The 22,349-nt window shown below is 44.0% G+C and overlaps 1 protein-coding gene across 1 annotated transcript in view; it reads left to right on the top strand.

The window, feature by feature from the left end:
• Positions 1 to 22,349, top strand: part of CLNK (cytokine dependent hematopoietic cell linker) — a 163,061-nt gene that overhangs the window by 79,817 nt on the left and 60,895 nt on the right. Inside the window, exons 8-9 of the mRNA XM_040237336.1 lie at positions 313 to 410; positions 10,822 to 10,867. Of these exons, the coding sequence (XP_040093270.1) occupies positions 313 to 410; positions 10,822 to 10,867 (144 nt within the window). The remainder of the gene's footprint in view (positions 1 to 312; positions 411 to 10,821; positions 10,868 to 22,349) is intronic.

Raw genomic sequence — 22,349 nt, 5'->3', positions numbered from 1 at the left:
GGCTACAGTCCATGGGGTTGAAAAGAGTCGGACACGACTGAGCAACTTCACTTTCACTTTTCACTTTTATGCACTGGAGAAGGAAATGGCAACCCAATCCAGTATTCTTGCCTGGAGAATCCCAGGGATGGGAGCCTGGTGGGCTGCCGTCTATGGGGTCACACAGAGTCGGACACAACTGCCGTGACTTAGCAGCAGCAGCAGCCTATATTGTGATGGTTCATTAAGTTTGTAGATGTGCAAATATTTTGTCCATTACAGTGTGCAGAGTCATGTAAAGTATGACTTTAAAATTTTTCTCTTTTTTCACAGATACACGCTATTTCAAGGGTATGATGGACACACCACTGTCTTTAGATTCCAAGACCTCTCTCCCCACAGACAGGCAAACCTGGATGAAGCTGGAAGAAGTAAGTAAAAGCTTGACTGCATGAACCAAACATATGGAGGGCACTGCCTAGCAACCAAGAGCTTTACCGTCTCTCATTTCCAAGGCATCTTTTTGGAATGCCTTGGTGATGAGCAGGTCAAGCTCAGTGAGGTGCAGAGTGATTCAGCTGGAAGGATTATGGTCCTTTGAATAGGTAACTAGAAGGGAAGAGAACTAACATTTGTGAGAGATTTTCTGTGAGCCAGACATCAGGCTAAGGACTTTCACCTGCATCTCACTTAATACTTATCCTGTTCTCAAGGAGCAGAATTTAATATAATTTATATATAATTTATATAATTTAATAATAATATATCATTTTGTCCAAATTTAGGCCCAATGATTCCAACTGCTAATGGTATGGTAATAAGTACAGACAGCCCTCCATATCTGTCAGTTCCCCATCTGTAGATTCAATCGAGGATTAAAAAAAAAATTCCATTAAATTTCAAGAAGCAAAACTTGAATTTACCACATGCCAGCAACTATTTACATAGTATTGACATTGTATTAGGTATTACAAGTAATCTAGAGATAATTCAACCAACCAAGGATTTTGTGGTTCCTTAATATGTACTTGATGAAAAAATCTGAGTATAAGCGGACCCACACAGTTCAAACCCATGCCATTGAGGGTTTCACTGTATACAGAAGGATATGCATAGGTTATTTACAAATATTCTGCAATTTCATATGAAAGACTTGAGCATCCACAGATTTGGGTATTCAAGGGGCGTGCTGAAAGTAATTCCCGGCAGATACGAAGGGACAACTGTAGGTCAACCTCTCTGAACCTCTTTCTTTGTAAACCCATTGGCCAAACAGGAGTAACAATCTCTGCCATGCTTACTTCAAAAAGCTGTTGAATATATCTTGTAAATGTAAGTGCTCTAGCACATATAATATTTTGTTTTTAATAACATTGCACAAAATACAAATTAGTCATCCCTGAGGTTGCAAGGCTATCAGTCATAGCATTTGGGTAAATTTCATGTCAATGTTTTCTATGCAAGGAAGTCTTTGTTGTATAGTATATACTGGTTTTCCTTCCTTTGCACATTTGTTTCAGTCATGCAATTATCTCCCATGTCATAAAACAAGCATCAATAAGCATAATCTTTACAGATACTTCACTCCTCATATAAGGTTTTTAATTATTTTATTTAACCATTGAGTGAAAACATTTTAAAGGCTTTCGGTACATATTGTGAAATTTGTCCCTGAAAAATCATTTCAATTTACTGCCCCCGTCAGAAGCCCTGTATTAGAATTTCCACCTCATAGAATTCTCTCCAAAACTGTGCATTACTTTTTAATTATAATTTTTAAAAAAGAGAAAGAGATTTTGCTGTTCTTTCTTTAAAATTTGTTTCACATTTATCAGTGACTGTGAACACATTTAAATATTTATAACACATTCATCCTTGTGCATTATCTATGTAAATGGTTTACTCGTTTAACTAGAGGGTTTCTTTTAAATATTGACAAGAAAAGGAAACTACAATTTTTACCAAGTCGTTCACACAGAACAGAGCCAATAGAGGTTGGGAGAGCAAGATAAGGGATGAAATATTGAACACTTCCTCTTTACACAGATACTAAGCTAAACATTTTAATCATTCACTCAACAAATTCATTTACGAAACATATATTGGGTGCCTGCCATGGACCAGACACAATTATCCACTCTGGTATGCAGCAGTAAACCACCAAGGCCCTGCTCTCATGAAACTTACATCTAGTGGGTGGAGACCTATGATATGTAAATGGGTAAAGAATAGATACTAAGACGATGTATCAAGTGATGAGCTTTGAAAATAGAATGAAAGCAAGGCAGTCAGGAAAGAGGGGAATGAATGAATGAATGACATTTAATCCTTAAAAACCTTGCAAGATGAATGTTATAATTCTCATTTTAATGGCTCCAACTTTTGAGCTCTGCCTCTTTGGGCCAGTTACTTGCCTTCTCTGAGCCTTTACAGTCTAAGCTATACAATCTCATAGCTTTCATGATAATCCATACAGAGTACAGTGCCTGGCACAGAGAAGTCAGCCACCAGATGACACCTCCCTGAGCACAGGGACTGTTTTAGCCCCAGCATCTAGCACAGGGGCTTTATGTCAAAGGTTCTCAGTAGATACTGGTCACATGGATGGAAGAGCTTCTAGATGGTGCTAATGGTAAAGAACCTGCCTACAAGTGAGGAGACACAGGAGACTCAGCTTCAATCCCTTGGTCTGGAAAATCCCCTGGAGGAGGGCATGGCAACCCACTCCAGTCGCCTTGCCTGGAGAATCCCATGGACAGAGGAGCCCGGTGGGCTACAGTCCACAGGGTCACACAGAGTCGGACATGGCTGAAATGACTCAGCACAGCACACAGCACATGAATGGAAATGGACAAACAAACTCAGTTATTTGAACTGAAATTGGAAATATGACTAGCTTGAAATATGAGGGCTTCCCTGGTGGCCCAGCTGGTAAAAAGAATCCACCTGCAATGGAGGAGACCCAGATTCGATTCCTGGGTCGGGAAGATCCCCAGAGAAGGAAATGGTTACCCACTCCAATATTCTTGCCTGGGAAGTCCCATGGACAGAAGAGCCTGGCAGGCTCTAGTCCATGGGGTCGCAAAGAGTCAGACACAAATTAGCAACTAAATCACCTCCACAGCTTGAAATATTAACAGGAAAAGAAACCCAGTCTCCTTTCCCCCATTTGATTTCTTTGTTTTTTAACTGGGTATAGTTGTTTTACAGCATTTTGTTAGTTTCTGCTGTACGACTAAGTGAATCAGCTCTGTGTACACATGTACCCCTCTCCCTCCCCACCCCAATCCCACCAATCTAAATGTTACCACAGGGCACCAAGCTGGGACCCTCTTGCACTGTTGGTGGGAATGTAAATCGATACAGCCACTATGCAGAACAGTGAGGATTTTTCTTGAAAAACTTAAAATGGAACTACCTACCGTATGACCCGGAAAGTCCACCACCAGGCTTATATCCTGTTGTAGTTGTTCAGTTGGAGAAGGCAATGGCACTCCAGTCCAGTACTCTTGCCTTGAAAATGCCATGGGCAGAGGAGCCTGGAAGGCTGCAGTCCATGGGGTCGCTGAGGGTCGGACACGACTAAGCGACTTCACTTTCACTTTTCACTTTCATGCATTGGAGAAGGAAATGGCAACCCACCCCAGTGTTCTTGCCGGGAGAATCCCAGGGACGGGGAAGCCTGGTGGGCTGCCATCTATGGGGTCACACAGAGTCGGACACGACTGAAGTGACCTAGCAGCAGTAGCAGCAGTTGTTCAGTTGCTCAGTCCTGTCTGACTCTGTGTGACCCCTTGGACGGCAGCAGTCCAGGCTCCCCCTGTCCTTCACCACCTCCTGGAGCTTACTCAAACTCACGTCCACTGAGTCAGTGATGTCGTATCCTGGGAAAAAAACCTAATTCAAAAATACCCAGCTTGATTTCTGTCCACATGGACATTTTCTCTAGTCTGTCCTGCAGAGCTGTCATATTCAGCCAATTCAGTTGCTCAGTCGTGTCCGACTCTGCGACCCCATGACCACAGCCCACCAGGCCTTCCTGTCCATCACCAACTCCTGCAGTTTACCCAAACTCACATCCATTGAGTCGGTGATGCCATCCAGCCATCTCATCCTCTGTGGTCCCCTTCTCCTCCTGCCCCCAATCCCTCCCAGCATCAGTGTCTTTTCCAATGAGTCAACTCTTTGCATGAGGTGGCCAAAGTACTGGAGCTTCAGCGTTAGCATCATTCCTTCATGCTATGCTACGTCGCTTCAGTCGTGTCTAATTCTTTGCGGCCCTATGGGCTGCAGCCCACCAGGCTCCTCTGTGCATGGAATTCTCCAGGCAAGAATACTGGAGTGGGAGGCCATGCCCTCCTCCAGGGATTCTTCCTGACTCGGGGATCAGACCCGAGTGTACAATTGTGTCTCCTGCACTGGCACACGGGTTCTTTGCCACTGACACCATCTGGGAAGCCCCGTTAGACTGGTTACAGTGATCTTAAAGCACTAAACCACTGTCCATCTTTTCGTTTATTGAGCACTTGCTGTGTACAAAGCACTATGCTCAACAATGGGAATTTAAACAACAAAAAAGGAGCCAGTGTCCACAGTCTAATGGAGGAGGCAGGTTTGAAATAATAATATGAGGGGTTAAGGCTGAGGTGACACAAGATGCAAAGAGCAGGGAGCTGCATCACTTAGGCCAACCAGAGGCTTCTGAGACGCCTTCTGCAGGAAGCAAGGCAAAGCAGTCCTCTGCACCAGTAGCACAATGCATCGTTATCAGTGGCTCGCTCCTGGGAACATTTTGCCCCCTAGTGGATATTTACAGTGACTGGCGACATTTTTGGTTGTTAAGACTTGGGGAACGCTGCTGACATCTAGTGGGCAGAGGGCAGGAATGCCACTAAGCACGCTGTAAACGCACAGGGCAGCCTCCCACAGCAAATTGCCCGGCCCCAACTCTCAATGGTGCCGAGGCTGAAAAACTTCTGTTATAATGAAACCTGTGTTATAATATGCTGTAAACTCAGAACTGAGTCCATATGATTCCACCTTTTGCATCTAACCGATTATTGTTCTTAGTTCCCTCATAATCTAGCATTTTACAGGTATATAGTAGACATTCAGTTCAGTTCAGTTCAGTCGCTCAGTCGTGTCTGACTCTTTGCGACCCCATGAATGGCAGCACACCAGGGCTCCCTGTCCATCACCATCTCCCAGAGTTCACTCAGACTCACATCCATTGAGTCCGTGATGCCATCCAGCCATCTCATCCTCGGTCGTCCCCTTCTCCTCCTGCCCCCAATCCCTCCCAGCATCAGAGTCTTTTCCAATGAGTCAACTCTTCGCATGAGGTGGCCAAAGTACTGGAGTTTCAGCTTTAGCATCATTCCTTCCAAAGAAATCCCAGGGCTGATCTCCTTCAGAATGGACTGGGTGGATCTCCTTGCAGTCCAAGGGACTCTCAAGAGTCTTCTCCAACACCACAGTTCAAAAGCATCATTCTTCGGCACTCAGCCTTCTTCATAGTCCAACTCTCCCATCCATACATGACCACAGGAAAAACCATAGCCTTGACTAGACGGATCTTAGTCGGCAAAGTAATGTCTCTGCTTTTGAATATACTATCTAGGTTGGTCATAACTTTCCTTCCAAGGAGTAAGTGTCTTTTAATTTCATGGCTGCAATCACCATCTGCAGTGATTTTGGAGCCCCAAAAAATAAAGTCTGACACAGTTTCCACTGTTTCCCCATCTATTTCCCATGAAGTGATGGGACTGGATGACATGATCTTTGTTTTCTGAATGCTGACCTTTAAGCCAACTTTTTCGCTCTCCTCTTTCACTTTCATCAAGAGACTTTTTAGCTCCTCTTCACTTTCTGCCATAAGGGTGATGTCATCTGCATATCTGAGGTTATTGATATTTCTCCTGGCAATCTTGATTCCAGCTTGTGTTTCTTCCAGTCCAGCGTTTCTCATGATGTACTCTGCATGTAAGTTAAATAAGCAGGGTGATAATATACAGCCTTGACGCACTCTTTTTCCTATCTGGAACCAGTCTGTTGTTCCATGTCCAGTTCTAACTGTTGCTTCCTGGCCTACATACAGATTTCTCAAGAGGCAGGTTAGGTGGTCTGGTATTCCCATCTCTTTCAGAATTTTCCACAGTTTATTGTGATCCACACAGTCAAAGGCTTTGGCATAGTCAATAAAGCAGAAATAGATGTTTTTCTGGAATTCTCTTGCTGTATTTGATAGAAAATGAAAATAGCCCTGGGGAGGGGCATAAAGTACTTCTAGGCCTGGGATCCTATGCCAATACCATCAAAGTGTTGGTCCCTCTGGAGAAGATGCAGCCAAAAAACTCTCTCGTGCAAAAGAGCTAAATGGATCCAAATGTCCAAAGACACAAAATGGAATAATGGCCAGCTACAACTAGGGATTATCATCCTAAGTGAAGTAAGTCAGAAAGAGAAAGAAAAATACCATATAATATCACTTGTATGTGGAATCTAAAATAGGATACAATGAACCTATCTACAAAACAGAAATAGACACACAGACGTAGAGATCAGACTTGTGGTTGCCAAGAGGGATGGGGGGAGAGAGAGGGATGGACTGGAAGTTTGGGGTTGGTAGATGCAAGCTATTACATTTAGAAGGATCAGCAATAAGATCCTAATGTATAGCACAGGTAAATAATTCAACGTCCTGTTATAAGGACTAGTGGCTCAGATGGTAAAGCGTGTGCCTACAGTGTGGGAGACCCGGGTTCAATCCCTGGGTCAGGAAGATCTCCTGAGGAAGGAAATGGCAACCCACTCCAGTATTCTTGCCTAGAAAATCCCATGCACGGAGGAGCCTGGTAGGCTACAGTCCATGCGGTCGCAAAGAGTCAGACACGACTGAGCGACTTCACTTTCTTTCCTGTTATAAACCATAATGGAAAAGAATATTAAAACAGAATGCATATAGGTGTGTAACTGAGTCTTTGCCATACAGCAGAGATTGGCACAACATTGTAAATTGCCTATTGCTGTTGTTGTTCAGTTGCTTAGTCGTGTCCAACTCTTTGCAACCCCATGGACTGCAATACACCAGGTTTCCCTGTCCTTCACCATCTCCCAGAGTTTGCCCAATTCATGTCCATTGAATTGGTGATGCCATCCAACCATCTCATTCTCTGTCATCCCCTTGTCCTCCTGCCCTCAATCTTTCCCAGCATCAGGGTTTTTTTCCTGTTAGTCGGCACTTCACATCAGGAGGCCAAAGTATTGGAGCTTCAGCTTCAACATCAGTCCTTCCAATGAGTATTCAGGGTTGATATCCTTTAAGATTGATACTTCACTTAAAAATTAATTAATTTTTAAAAATAGAATTTGGCCAGCAAAGAGGAGAAGAGCAGGCACTAAGGAAGCCTGATCCCTAACCCCCTAATCATGGGCACCCAGCAAGACCAAGACCATGGAGACTCTCCCCTGCTCCAGGCTAGCAGTGGGAGGTGGGCAGAGCATTGGGAGAGACCCTCTCTCCTGGGCAGGTGCACAGGGAAGATTGAAAGCTGAGGAGGCAACAAGAACTTGACAAAAACCCTCCAGCACACCAGCCTCCCTGGGGTCTCCCTGGAAGAACTGGAAGCTGAGGGTGTGATGAAGGAAGCCACAGCAATAACAAAACCGAAACCATACTTGATGCCTGACTATGTTGACCAGCAGAAGAGGCACATCACGTGTAGGCAGAATTCTGTGGTCCAGGGATCCACAGAGGAAAAGAGGTGGACTTTGAACCTCAAGAAACATCAAGACCTAACAGGTAAAAGGGGGCTCAATGACCCTCCCTCCCCTTCACCTTGACCACCTCAACTTGGCACCAATAAAGTATCCTGCAAAAACTCTATATTAGTCAGGGTTCTCTAGAAGCATAAGCAATAGGTAGATCCGTTCAGTGCAGTTCAGTCGCTCAGTCGTGTCCGACTCTTCGTGACCCCATGAATCGCAGCACACCAGGCCTCCCTGTCCATCACCAACTCCCAGAGTTCACTCAGACTCATGTCCATTGAGTCCGTGATGCCATCCAGCCATCTCATCCTCTGTCATCCCCTTCTCCTCCTGCCCCCAGTCCCTCCCAGCATCAGAGACTTTTCCAATGAGTCAACTCTTCGCATGAGGTGGCCAAAGTACTGGAGTTTCAGCTTTAGCATCATTCCTTCCAAAGAAATCCCAGGGCTGATCTCCTTCAGAATGGACTGGTTGGATCTCCTTGCAGTCCAAGGGACTCTCAAGAGTCTTCTCCAACACCACAGTTCAAAAGCATCAATTCTTCAGTGCTCAGCCTTCTTCACAGTCCAATCTCACATCCATACATGACCACAGGAAAAACCATAGCCTTGACTAGACGGACCTTAGTCGGCAAAGTAATGTCTCCCCAAAGAAATAAAGTCTGACACTGTTTCCACTGTTTCCCCATCTATTTCCCATGAAGTGATGGAACCGGATGCTGTGATCTTCGCTTTCTGAATGTTGAGCTTTAAGCCAACTTTTTCACTCTCCACCTTCACTTTCATCAAGAGGCTTTTTAGTTCCTCTTCACTTTCTGCCATAAGGGTGGTATCATCTGCATATCTGAGGTTATTGATATTTCTCCCGGTAATCTTGATTCCAGCTTGTGTTTCTTCCACTCCAGCGTTTCTCATGATGTACTCTGCATAGAAGTTAAATAAGCAGGGTGACAATATACAGCCTTGACGTACTCCTTTTCCTATTTGGAACCAGTCTGTTGTTCCATGTCCAGTTCTAACTGTTACCTCCTGACTTGCATACAGATTTCTCAAGAGGTAGGTAGATAATAGATAGATAGATATTAATAGATAGATGTGTGTATACTCAGTCATGTCTGACTCTTTGTGACTTTCTGGACTGTATCCCACAAGGATTCTCCGTCCATGGGATTTCCCAGGCAAGAATGCTGGAACGGGTTGCTATTTCCTTCCCTAGGGTATCTTCCCACCGAGGGAGCAAGCCCCCATCTCCTGTGTCCCCTGCATTGCAAGTGGGTTCTTTACCACTGAGACACCTGGAAAGCCCCCAGTAGATTAATAAAGTAGATACACAAATGGATAGACAGATAGGATAGAAAGCTCGAGACATATAGGCATATAGATGTATACATATAAATAAATTAGTGATTATGGAGGCTCAAGTTCCACAATCTGCCATCTGAAAGCTGAAGACCAGGAATGCTGGTGGCCTCTAACTTCCAGCTCAAGTCCAAAGGCACGAGCACCAAGAGAACCAGTGATGTAAATCTTAGTCATCAAGGGCAGGAGAAGAGCAATGACCCGAGTCAACAGTCAGGCAGAGAGAGCAAATTCTCCTTTCTCCTCCCTTTTTATTTTATTCAGGCCCTCCATGGACTGATGCCCACTGGCTTTGCAGAAGACAATGAGCCTTACTCAGTCCACTGATCCAAATTATAATTGCATCCAGAATCATTTTCACAGACACACCCAGAAATAAGGTTTCACCAAATATCTGGATACCCTGTGACCCTGTCAATTTGACACATAAAAATAAACATCATAGACCCCAATACTTAGCTAGGCTTAAAGGCTTTCCAAGGCATTGGGCACCATTAGTATGTCTCCATCACCTTCTTCAGGATTCCTTGTAGCTCAAATGGTAAAGAATGTGCCTGCAGTGCAGGAGACCTGGGTTCAATCCCTTGTTTGAGAAGATCCTCTAGAGAAGAGAATGGCAATCCACTCCAGTATTCTTGCCTGGAGAATCCCACGGACAGAGGAGCCTAGCAGGCTACAGTCCACGGGGTCACAAAGAGTCAGACAAGATTGAGCTACTAACACACATCACCTCCTTCACCCTCATATCTAAAGATTATACAGCAAGCCCTTAATAGTTCAACTCTGCCTTTAGCTTTTTTAAGTGGTGATTTCTCTTTTTATTATGTGGGCCTTTTTTTTTTTTGAGTCTTTATTGAGTTTGTTATGGTATTGCCTCTGTGTTATGACCATGAGGCATGTGAGATCTGAGCTCCTCTACCAGGGATCATACCCACACCCCCTGCACTGGAAGATAGAGTCTTGGTCACTGGACCACCAGGAAAGTCCTATCAGTGCCTTTAATACAATTAACAATGACAGCTCACAATTCTTCAGCTTGATTGGTGTTATTTCCTGTTCTAGGCACATAGCCTATCTCATGCAGTTCTGCCAGCCTTGTGAAGTATCAGTTCTTCTATTACCCCCATTTCACAGCTGAGGAAACTGAGGTTTAGAAAGTTACATGACTGGCCACCTTCTCATAGCCAGCACATGATGAAGGTGAAATCCCAACAAGGGCATTTACACGAGGCTACACTTTGATCTGTCTGCTCAATCCCTGTCATGGACTTGATCATGTATATTGATCTTCACAATAACTCAATGACATGAATTGACATGAACAAAATTTTCCCCATTAAAAAAGATGAAAAAAGAAAATCGAAGGCTCCTAATATGGTAAATGCCTTTCCAAAGTTTCACAGCAATAAGAGGCAGGATTGATTCTCAAACCAAATATTTTTTATGCCAAATTACCACCTGAGGGACTCTCAAGAGTCTTCTCCAACACCACAGTTCAAAAGCATCAGTTCTTCAGCGCTCACTGAGGCCCCTACACTCATCACTGGCATGGTGGTGTTTACACACGTTGAATAGTTGCCAACAATCACACAGGGTGATCTGTAAGAATGATGAGTCCTGGACACATAACCTAAGAGATCTAACCATACTGAGTGGCAGGTCATGAAATGGAATAGTCACAATTTAAGAGATAATTGTAATTCATTGTCTTCTACAGGTGGAAAAACCCATTTCCAAGGATATCAGAAAACAACATGTTAAAGGTAAAGTCAAATCACAAAGTTTGAAATATATCTGTATATTTTTAGATTTTTCTCAACAAGGTTATCTATTAAATTAACCTTCATCTAATAAGGTTTTCTAATTTTGGAAAGACTCTCTCACATCTTATGCCTTTTTATCACCTTACGGTATTAATGAGGAAGTTGACTGTGAAAAGTCATATTCCACGTTGTACAATCTGGAAAGAAATTATTTTGAAACATATATTTCTTGCCTCAAATACATAGCTAAGTTATTTCTCTAAGCATACCCTTGTAAAATTGAAAGATAGACATCTAATTTTAAAATGTTGATTAATTAATATGAAAACAGATTTTAAAGCTTTAGGCAAAGCAACTCAATTTGGAGATGAAGATACAGGTAAGAAACCGAAAGGAAACAATCAATTTCAGTAGTGCTGGAAGCACAGGTGGAGGGCAGCCACAGTAATTTAATTGAATCCTATACATTATAGCTTCTGTCATCACTTTCCACAGTGTCCCCTTCTTCTTTTTACAATGTCCACTTGGAAGAGATGACAGCCCCATGATTTACATTTCCTAGTAACTGAAACATATCAAATTCATCTTTTATGTGTCTTATGCTATACTCTATAACATATTACTAACATGAAATGTTCATTAATGGGAAAGTGTATTCGTTAAGAGTCCTAAGAGGGAAGAGATGGCACATCCAAATTAGGATCATTTTAAAATGTTTATTTATAAAGGAACCGTTTACTAAGGTATGTGAGCTGTTGGGGAAGAATGTGGGATGATGCAGGCCCTAGGGCATATAGTTCAGTTCAGTTCAGTCGCACAGTCATGTCCGACTGTTTGCAATCCCATGAATCGCAGCACACCAGGCCTCCCTGTCCATCACCATCTCCTGGAGTTCACTCAGACTCACTGCCGGAGTCCGTGATGCCATCCAGCCATCTCATCCTCAGTCGTCCCCTTCTCCTCCTGCCCCCAATCCCTCCCAGCATCAGAGTCTTTTCCAATGAGTCAACTCTTCTCATGAGGTGGCCAAAGTGCTGGAGTTTCAGCTTTAGCATCATTCCTTCCAAAGAGATCCCAGGGTTGATCTCCTTCAGAATGCACTGGTTGGATCTCCTTGCAGTCCAAGGGACTCTCAAGAGTCTTCTCCAACACCACAGTTCAAAACCATCAATTCTTTGGCGCTCAGCCTTCTTCACAGTCCAACTGTCACACCCATACATGACCACAGGAAAAACCAAAGCCTTGACTAGACGGACCTTAGTCGGCAAAGTAATGTCTCTGCCTTTGAATATACTATCTAGGTTGGTCATAACTTTTCTTCCAAGAAGTAAGCGTCTTTTAATTTCATGGCTGCAATCACCATCTGCAGTGATTTTGGAGCCCCCAAAAATAAAGTCTGACACTGTTTCCACTGTTTCCCCATCTATTTCCCATGAAGTGATGGACCGGATGCCATGATCTTCATTTTCTGAATGTTGAGCTTTAAGCCAACTTTTTCACTCTCCTCTTTCACTTTCATCAAGAGGCTTTTTAGCTCCTCTTCACTTACTGCCATAAGGGTGGTGTCATCTGCATATCTGAGGTTATTGATATTTCTCCCGGCAATCTTGATTCCAGCTTGTGTTTCTTCCAGTCCAGTGTTTCTCATGATGTACTCTGCATGTAAGTTAAATAAGCAGGGTGACAATATACAGCCTTGACGTACTCCTTTTCCTATTTGGAACCAGTCTGTTGTTCCATGTCCAGTTCTAACTGTTGCTTCCTGACCTGCTTACAGATTTCTCAAGAGGCAGGTTAGGTGGTCTGGTATTCCCATCTCTCTCAGAATTTTCCACAGTTTATTGTGATCCACACAGTCAAAGGATTTGGCATAGTCAATAAAGCAGAAATAGATGTTTTTCTGGAACTCTCTTACTTTTTCCATGATCCAGCGGATGTTGGCAATTTGATCTCTGGTTCCTCTGTCTTTTCTAAAACCAGCTTGAATATCAGGGAGTTCACGGTTCACGTATTGCTGAAGCCTGGCTTGGAGAATTTTGAGCATTACTTTACTAGCGTGTGAGATGAGTGGAATTGTGCGGTAGTTTGAGCATTCTTTGGCATTTCCTTTCTTTGGAATTGGAATGAAAACTGACCTTTTCCAGTCTTGTGGCCACTGCTGAGTTTTCCAAATTTGCTGGCATATTGAGTGCAGCACTTTCGCAGCATCATCTTTCAGGATTTGAAATAGCTCAACTGGAATTCCATCACCTCCACTAGCTTTGTTTGTAGTGATGCTTTCTAAGGCCCACTTAACTTCACTTTCCAAGATGTCTGGCTCTAGATTAGTGATCACATCATCATGATTATCTGGGTCGTGAAGATCTTTGTACAGTTCTTCCATGTATTCTTGCCACCTCTTCTTAATATCTTCTGCTTCTGTTAGGTCCATACCATTTCTGTCCTTTATTGAGCCCATCTTTGCATGAAATGTTCCCTTGGTATCTCTAATTTTCTTGAAGAGATCTCTAGTCTTTCCCATTCTGTTCTTTTCCTCTATTTCTTTGCATTGATCGCTGAAGAAGGCTTTCTTATCCCTTCTTTCTATTCTTTGGGACTCTGCATTCAGATGCTTATATCTTTCCTTTTCTCCTTTGCTTTTTGCCTCTCTTCTTTTCACAGCTATTTGTAAAGCCTCCCCAGATAGCCATTTTGCTTTTTTCAATTTCTTTTCCATGGGGATATCTTGATCCCTATCTCCTGTACAATGTCATGAACCTCATTCCATAGTTCATCAGGCACTCTGTCTATCAGATCTAGGCCCTTAAATCTATTTCTCACTTCCACTGTATAATCATAAGGGATTTGATTTAGGTCATACCTGAATGGTCTAGCGGTTTTCCCTGCTTTCTTCAATTTAAGTCTGAATTTGACAATAAGGAGTTCATGATCTGAGCCACAGTCAGCTCCTGGTCTTGTTTTTGTTGACTGTATAGAGCTTCTCCATCTTTGGCTGCAAAGAATATAATCAATCTGATTTCAGTGTTGACCATCTGGTGATGTCCATGTGTGGAATCTTCTCTTGTGTTGTTGGAAGAGAGTGTTTGCTATGACCAGTGCATTTTCTTGGCAAAACTCTACTAGTCTTTGCCCTGCTTCATTCCGCATTCCAAGGCCAAATTTGCCTGTTACTCCAGGTGTTTCTTGACTTGCTACTTTTGCATTCCAGTCCCCTCTAATGAAAAGGACATCTTTTTTGGGTGTTAGTTCTAAAAGGTCTTGTAGGTCTTCATAAAACCATTCAACTTCAGTTTCTTCAGCGTTACTGGTTGGGGCATAGACCTGGATAACTGTGATATTGAATGGTTTGCCTTGGAGACGAACAGAGATCATTCTGTCATTTTTGAGACTGCATCCAAGTACTGCATTTCAGACTCTTTTGTTGACCATGATGGCTACTTCATTTCTTCTGAGGGATTCCTGCCCGCAGTAGTACATATAATGGTCATCTGAGTTAAATTCACCCATTCCAGTCCATTTTAGTTCGCTGATTCCTAGAATGTCGACGTTCACCCTTGCCATCTCTTGTTTGACCACTTCCTATTTGCCTTGATTCATGGACCTGACATTCCAGGTTCCTATGCAGTATTGCTCTTTACAGCATCAGATCTTGCTTCTGTCACCAGTCACATGCACAACTGGGTATTGTTTTTGCTTTGGCTCCATCCCTTCATTCTTTCTGGAGTTATTTCTCCACTGATCTCCAGTAGCATATTGGGCACCTAATGACCTGGGGAGTTCCTCTTTTGGTATCCTATCATTTTGCCTTTTCATGCTGTTCATGGGGTTCTCAAGGCAAGAATACTGAAGTGGCTTGCCATTCCCTTCTCCAGTGGACCACATTCTGTCAGACCTCTCCACCATGACCCACTCGTCTTGGGTTGCCCCGCAGGCATGGCTTGGTTTCATTGAGTTAGACAAGGCTGTGGTCCTAGTGTGATTAGATTGACTAGTTTTCTGTGAGTATGGTTTCAGTGTGTCTGCCCTCTGATGCCCTCTTGCAACACCTACCATCTTACTTGGGCCTATAGCAGTTGCATCATTACCACTCCTAAACCCAGAGATGAGGGGACAGCCACAGAAAACAAGAAGGCGCTCAGCACCTTGAGAGGAGCAGTGGCCATTTTTGAGGGACATCACCAGCCCATGTGGACTTCCCTGGTGGCTCAGATGGTAAAGCACCGGGAGATCCAGGTTTGATCCCTGGGTCAGAAGATCTCCTGGAGAAGGAAATGGCAACCCACTCCAGTACTCTTGCCTGGAAAATCCCATGGACAGAGGAGCCTGGGAAGCTACAGTCCATGGGGTCGCAAAGAGTCAGACATGACCAAGCGACTTTATTTTCCTTACTTTCCTTTCCTTTACCAGCCCAAGTGGACCTCCCAGGGTGGAAATGAATGGAATACACGCCCCAACCTCCCTCTCCAAACTCCCTCTTGTCTCCTGCTGGGACTTCCCAATGGCCAAACCCAACCAGAAACCACAGGGCCAGTTTGCCTGTGCTGGTTGGTCCCCTAGGATTGAGAGTAAGTAGGTGGAGAACTGTGGACCACACAAACAATGGACCTGGAGGCACAAGAGAAGATGCCCACAAAGGGAAGTGAGGCGGAAGGAGCAAGGAGAGTGGCTGACGTCCTGGCTCTGCCACACCCTGGCTGTGTGACCTTAAGTGAGGCACCTAACCTTTCTGAGCCTTTACTTTCCTCCTCTTGAAATGTGAAGTCGCCAGGGCTTTTATGACGCTTCAGTTGAACTGCATAAGCAGAAACAGGGGACAAGGGCTGTTCCCTGCCCCATCTCTCCTCTCCATCTTCATAGCCTGACTGATCCCTGTCTATCTGCCCTCTGAAGTGAAGTGAAGTGAAGTGAAGTGAAATGAAGTGAAGTCGCTCAGTCGTGTCTGACTCTGCGATCCCATGGAATGTAGCCTGCAGCCTGGTAAGCTACAGTCCATGGAATTCACCAAGCAAGAATACTGGAGTGGGTTGCCATGACCCCTTTAAACCGTCCCAAATAGGGAAGCTTTCCTATTCCTGTTGAGTCCAAGAACATGGAAATGCCTTTGATGTACACAGCCCTTGATTGAGAGCTTTCCTTCAGTAACTGATGTACTAGTATCGCTAGCCCTTAGAAGACCACATGAATTATATAGCAGTTTTTTCCTGCCTGACAGAGAAAGGGCCCAGAGCACAGAGGGATCCCAAAGCAGACCATAATCATTTGACCTATACAGAGGTCCTAAGTCATAATAGAACCTTCATAGCCATTTATGGAGAAGTGAGTCCTGGAAAGTGAAAGTCGTTCAGTCGTCTCCGACTCTCTGCGACCCCATGGACTGTGCAGTTCATGGAATTCTCCAGGCCAGAGCCTTTTCCTTCTCTAGGGGATCTTCCCGACCCAGGGATCGAACCCAGGTCTCCCGCATCACAGGCAGACTCTTTACCAGCTGAGCCACAAGGGAAGCCCTGAGTCCTGGGGAGAAAGGTAAGAAATGGGTTTCACAATTCTTCTCTTTTTTCAATAGTTCACTGTAGACATGAAGCTTTATTTCTTTGATGGCAGAATCTTCTTTGACCACCATTCTACATATATTAATACGTCTGTGTGACAATCCAGATGGTTCTAATACCAATTCCAACGTGCATAGGGAGCAGTTCTCCCACCCACACATCATCAGGCAATTCTCTGGACACCAGCTAGGTGTCCTACAATTCAATCAAGTTCGGGCACTGTCCACCCAGAGGCAGCATCAGATGAACAAGTTAAGGGTTTGGTCCTACCAGACCACACCTCACCACCATTGCAGATGCTGTCATGAACCGATTGTCACCTGTGCTTCTATAGATTGAGGGTTCCATCCACCCCTTCTGTGGGTTCAATTAACTTTGTTAGAGTGGCTCACATAACTCAAAGAAACACCTTACTTACTAAATCGCCAATGTGTCATTAAAAGGATGTAACCCAGGAACAGTCAGATGGAAGAGACACAGAAGGGAAAAGGCGGGGAGCTTCCATGGTTCTTGAATCTCTGTGTGTTCACCGACCTGGAAGCTCGAAACTCTTGGGAGTTTGTGGAGGCTTCATTACGTAGGCACTGCTGATTACATCATTGGCTGTTGGCGACTGAACTCAATCTCAAGCCACTCCCTGCTTCCTAGAAGTAGGGGTAGGTTTAGATTTGGGAGACTGTAAGTTTCAACCCTCCAATCACATGGTCAGCTCCACTGGCCACCAGCCCCCATCCTTAGGTAGGATCTAAAAGTCATCTCCTTAACATAACAAAAGACGCTTAGATAGCTCTCCTCACTTAGGAAATTCCAAAGGATTTACAGAGTTCTGTGCCAGACACAGAGATGAAGACTAAATATACATTTCTCATTATAAATCACAAATCACAACTCATTCATCTATTTATTTATACCTCATCTTAGCTCACAACTGTTGGAGTAGTTAACAAAAGCTTGCATGGTATAGCAGAAAAAGTTTTAAATCATAGGAAATATAGAGACAGACAAAGGTAAATATGAAATTCGGGATCCTAAGTCGCAAGTCATTGCATTCTATTAAAATTAAACTACTAGTTTGCCTCAAGCTTCCCAGTAGTCTATGCAAAAAGGGAGAGCCTGCTTTTTCATGTGAAAAAGCATTCATTGCCCCAAGTAAGAAAAGAGTAAAGCAATTCCTCAAGGAGTACAACAAGAACACATCTTTCAGAGTTAAATTAGTCCTGCCAGTTTTATAGGGGATGATGGCTGGCATCCGGGTACCATGGCTGAAAAATATAGCTGTTTTTGTAAAACTAGTACGTGCGTGCTAAGTCACTTCAGTCATATCCAAGTCTTTATGACCCCATGGGTTGTAGCCCGCCAGGCTCCTCTGTCCATGGGATTCTCCAGGCAAGAATACTGGAGTGGGTTGCCATGCCCTCCTCCAGGGGATCTTCCCAACCCGGGGATCGAATCCATGCCTCTTAACGTCTCCTGCATTGGCAGGTGCGTTCTTTACCACTAGCACCACCTGGGAAGCCCCTTTTAAAAGTAGACCCCAGTGTAAACTGCAGAGGGGACCTCAGTGAAAACAAAGCTCACAGAAGTTCAGCTTGTAAGTTGCATGGAAAACTTCTTCAATGAGAGTAATTTTCTTTGTGTCTTCTCTTCCTACACTTCCATAATTGATGGTTTTGTATTACTATCCAGAGCTCTAAGGGACTGTACTGAGAAAGAAGCTGGAAGGGAGAAAAGTAATATGAATATCCTCATTTTTTGGATCAGGCATCTTTCTGGAAAATGCTTGAATGATTTATGTGTTTATTACAAAATTCTGTATGTTTGATGCAAACACATTCTCAGATAATTTATTCATTCTCACAAAATGTCATAGAGAAAAACATATTGGGTGGTTCACTCATGGCAGAGTTTTATGGTGATATTTTTCATCAAGTTGAGCAGTTATAGATTTATGTTAATGTACATTTCATATTATTTTTCTTGAAATCATATTCTGACATTATCTGGAGACTGTCAGATTTCAAGAACTTATCTTCCCTGAAGCTTGGCTTCTTCTATTCACTCCTAAAAATGGATAAAAGTTTATTTGGGGGCAAAGTATTCATACAGTGTAAGTTGGTTGTGAAAGTGTTAGTCGCTTAGTCGTGTTTGACCCTTTGTGACCCCATGGACTGAACCCCGCCAAGCTGCTCTGCCTCTGGATTTTTCCAGGCACAAATACTGGAGTGGGTAAACATTCCCTTCTCAGGGGGTTGTGATGAACCATTAATTAGCATTAGCCATCGATGCAGAAGAAACTCTCTCTTTTTAGATGAGGATAGCTGTAACATTCAAAAGTGGTATGGCTTAGCGTCTCTCTCTTTTCTTCTTTTTTTAAATTGGAGGATAATTGCTTTACAATGTTGTGTTGGTTTCTGCTGCACAGCAACACGGATCAACTCTAAGTGGCTGAGGTTCTTAACACTGAGCAGAAAGGAGGCTAAAATGAGTTTTTCTTTGCCTTCCATGTAAACCAAGCACAAACTCTAAGCCAATTTCCTTAGAGGTGAAAAGCACGTCATATATAAGAATGAGTTTATAACAAAATACGATAAACTATCCATGAAAAGAAAGAGGGAATTACACACAGGTAGCTGAACCTGTATATCCAGAAACATGAGCTTGGTTAAAAAGAAGTACAATAGAATTCCATATAATGCCATCAAAAGACCTTTCTACCAGTTTGCTTTTTATCACATTTAGATGGCAAAGAGTTTTGAGTTAATCCGAATCTACCCCCTCATCTTATGCCAAGAGGCTTCGCAAAAGAAGTGGCTCACATAAGGTCAAAGAGCAAGCAATCCAATCCTAGACCAGAGCTCAGTCTTTTGTCAATATGGTAATGTTTCCAGGGTTTTACTATATTTGCTAGTATCTAAAATTTTTTTCTGCAAACTCCCTAAATGATTTCTCACTCACCGAACTCCAGTATTCTTGCCTGGAGAATCCCATGGACAGAGGAGCCTGAAAGGCTACAGTCCACAGGGGTGCGCAGGGTTGGACACAGCTGAAGTAACTCAGCACAGCACTTAGCACAAACTATGCAAGGTCTTCGGAGAAAGAAATGGCAACCCACTCCAGTATTCTTGCCTGGAGAATCCTGTGGACAGAGGAGCCTGGTGGGCTGCTGAGTCGGACACGACTGAAGCGACTTAGCATGCATGCATGCGTTGGAGAAGGAAATGGCAACCCACTCCAGTATTCTTGCCTGGAGAATGTCAGGGACAGAGGAGCGTGGTGGGCTGCCGTCTATGGGGTCGCACAGAGTCAGACGACTGAAGCAACTTAGCAGCAGCAGCAGCAGCATGCAAGGTGTTAGCGCAAAAGACAGGAATTGATGGATGATACTGCCCTCTAGTGGCAAAACACGGCGACACAAAACATCACAAAAAGGATGGAATTTGCCTTCCTATAGATTATATCCTTAAAAATCACGAGCTTTAGGCCACAGACCTAGAAACAGTCAGAAATAAATTTAAGATTATCCTCCTACCACCATTTTAGATTTAAGTTTATTTCAGACACAAACAGTGGCTCAAAAGTGATAGAAGTCATGTTCCTGTTCAAGTGCAAAAAAAAAAAAAAAGGAAGGAAGAAAAAAAAAGTGATGACACATTGATACAAGATCAGTTCAAAGCTAATGTTATACATGTTGTAATATTACAGATGTTGAACTACAGGACAATATTTTGTCTCACCGTCACACAGAGAAAAAGAAAAGTGTTAGATAACCGCTCATGTAACAAACACACATTTCAACAGAGAGCAATAGGGAAGCCACAAATAGAAGAGTTAAAAACAAGGCAGCTACAACGCCGTGTGATAACTACCAGGGTAGAAGTGCACTTTATTCAAAATCACTTTGCGCCAGGGCACAGAAGACCTTAGGCCACGAGGAGCCCATAGTCTGGTCAGGCCTCTGCAATCCGTAACTGTGCCCCAACAGGGGAACTGTGAGTCCTAGGTCTGATTCACATAGCAGGGCACATAGAGCTGAGGGGGGAGACAATGACCTCAGGGAAGGTTAAATATTATGTCTGAAATGCAGCAGCAGCCAAAATGTGGTTGCATGAAGGCTGGATCTGGGGACAAGGATTCCTGGGTTCAAATCCCAGTTTTACGACTTTTCTTTTACAAAGAACTTAACCTCTCCAAGTTCCCATATCTCTGAAAGGGAGGAAATGCTCCTACATCATCAGACACCTGTCTCTCGTAAGGTACTAACTGATGCAAATCCCATAGCACAGTTGTTGACACATGATGGACCCTCGATCAAGTGATACTGGACCGAACTAATGACTTTCACAACTCTTTCCTCCCTCACTTATTCTTGCCCTTCTCCCCGCCCTGGAATATCTCCCTGCCTTCTGTGTAGGCTGAAACCATGTTTGATCTAGTTTGGTGCTGAGCAAACACAGTAAATCTGTTACTGATGAATATAAAAATAAATTCCTTAACCTTAAAGATCAGACTTGACTGAACATTGTTTTTCCCACAGCAAACACATAGCGCCGTGCAGAGCACATAGTGGATGCAGAGTAAACCCTACAGTAACTCTAAAAATTAGCCCGTGTTAATAAAAGTATATCAGATAAGCACTGTCCGGGGGGGGGGGGGGCGGGTCACAGGACCACCGAGAGATCAGCCTGTGACGCTTAGCCACGAGTTCCCATTATGTGGGGGCCTGCAAGGGGCAAGCCAAGAAACCCAACTGCTTCTGGAGCCATCTCTGTTTGTGATGTGAACTTGTTAGTGAAAGTTCATGTGCCCAACGCACAGTGAGGCCACACAAACCGAAACGGTGGTGTCTGGAGCAGAGAAAGGTTTATTGCAGGGCCAGGAAAGGAGCTGGGTGGCTCATGATCTAAAAACGCCTGAGCTCCCCGAAGGGTTTTGGCAAAGCATTTTCAAAAGCCAGGTGAGGGAGGTGGGCGACAGCGTACATGAGGGAACAGGGTGGTGTCGCAAGGGTTCACATCATCAGTCCTGATGAAGCCTGCCGCTGTGCTCATGGTCATCAAGTAGTTAACATCTTCTCTTTGGTGGGGGTTTAGCATTGATAAAGCAACTCAGGAAACATGCATCAAATACTGCTATCCAGGGCCTTCAGAGAGGAGCTAAAGCAGAGGATATGATGGAAGGTCCCATTAGGTCCTGCTCAGTTATAAATCTAGGCAAATGATTTTCCTGGGGCTTCCCAGGTGGCACAGTGGTAAAGAATCCACCTGCCAATGCAGGAGACCCAAGAGATGCAGGTTCGATCCCTGGGTTGGGAAGATCGCCTGGAGTAGGAAATGGCAACCCACTCCAGTATTCTTGCCTAGAAAATTCCAAGGACAGAGGAGCCTGGCAGGCTACTGTCCATGGGGTCGTGAAGAGTAGGACACGATTAGGTGACTGAGCATGCGCGCACACACACACGCGCGCGCGCACGCGCGCGCGCACTCGCATATCCCATCTGTAGAAATACGGTAGAAAACAATGGCCCCTAGCATTTTGTGAATCCATGGGTATGGTTCATACATACAAATCCACCCACTCCACTGCTCACCCACCCCATCGCCTCTGAAGCCTTGGTCCTTCCCTTCACCCTGCCTACCCACCTTGCTTCCACTCCCTGAGACACTGAGGTCAGCCAAAAAGATGTCTCCCAGTCTTGTTTAGAAAGAGACTTCTATCCCACACCCGTTACTAAGCCCCAAGGTGCAGCTGTTGACATAGAAGTTCCTAAGAAATTGCACTTTCCAACATTACTTGAGGAGCTGTTAAAGTCAGCAAGTCCCTCCCACATCCCAGGCTTTGCCTAACTTAATCCCTCCCCACTCAACCCCAAGAGTGGTGTCAGCAATTTACTGCTGAAATTAATTTCTGAAAGTTTCCACAGACTTTCTCAAAAA

The sequence above is a fragment of the Oryx dammah genome, unplaced genomic scaffold, assembly GCF_014754425.2.
Source record: "Oryx dammah isolate SB20612 unplaced genomic scaffold, SCBI_Odam_1.1 HiC_scaffold_3, whole genome shotgun sequence".
NCBI lineage: Eukaryota > Metazoa > Chordata > Mammalia > Artiodactyla > Bovidae > Oryx > Oryx dammah.
The sequence above is the reverse complement of the archived record's forward strand: the minus strand, read 5'-3'. Positions and strand labels throughout refer to the sequence as shown.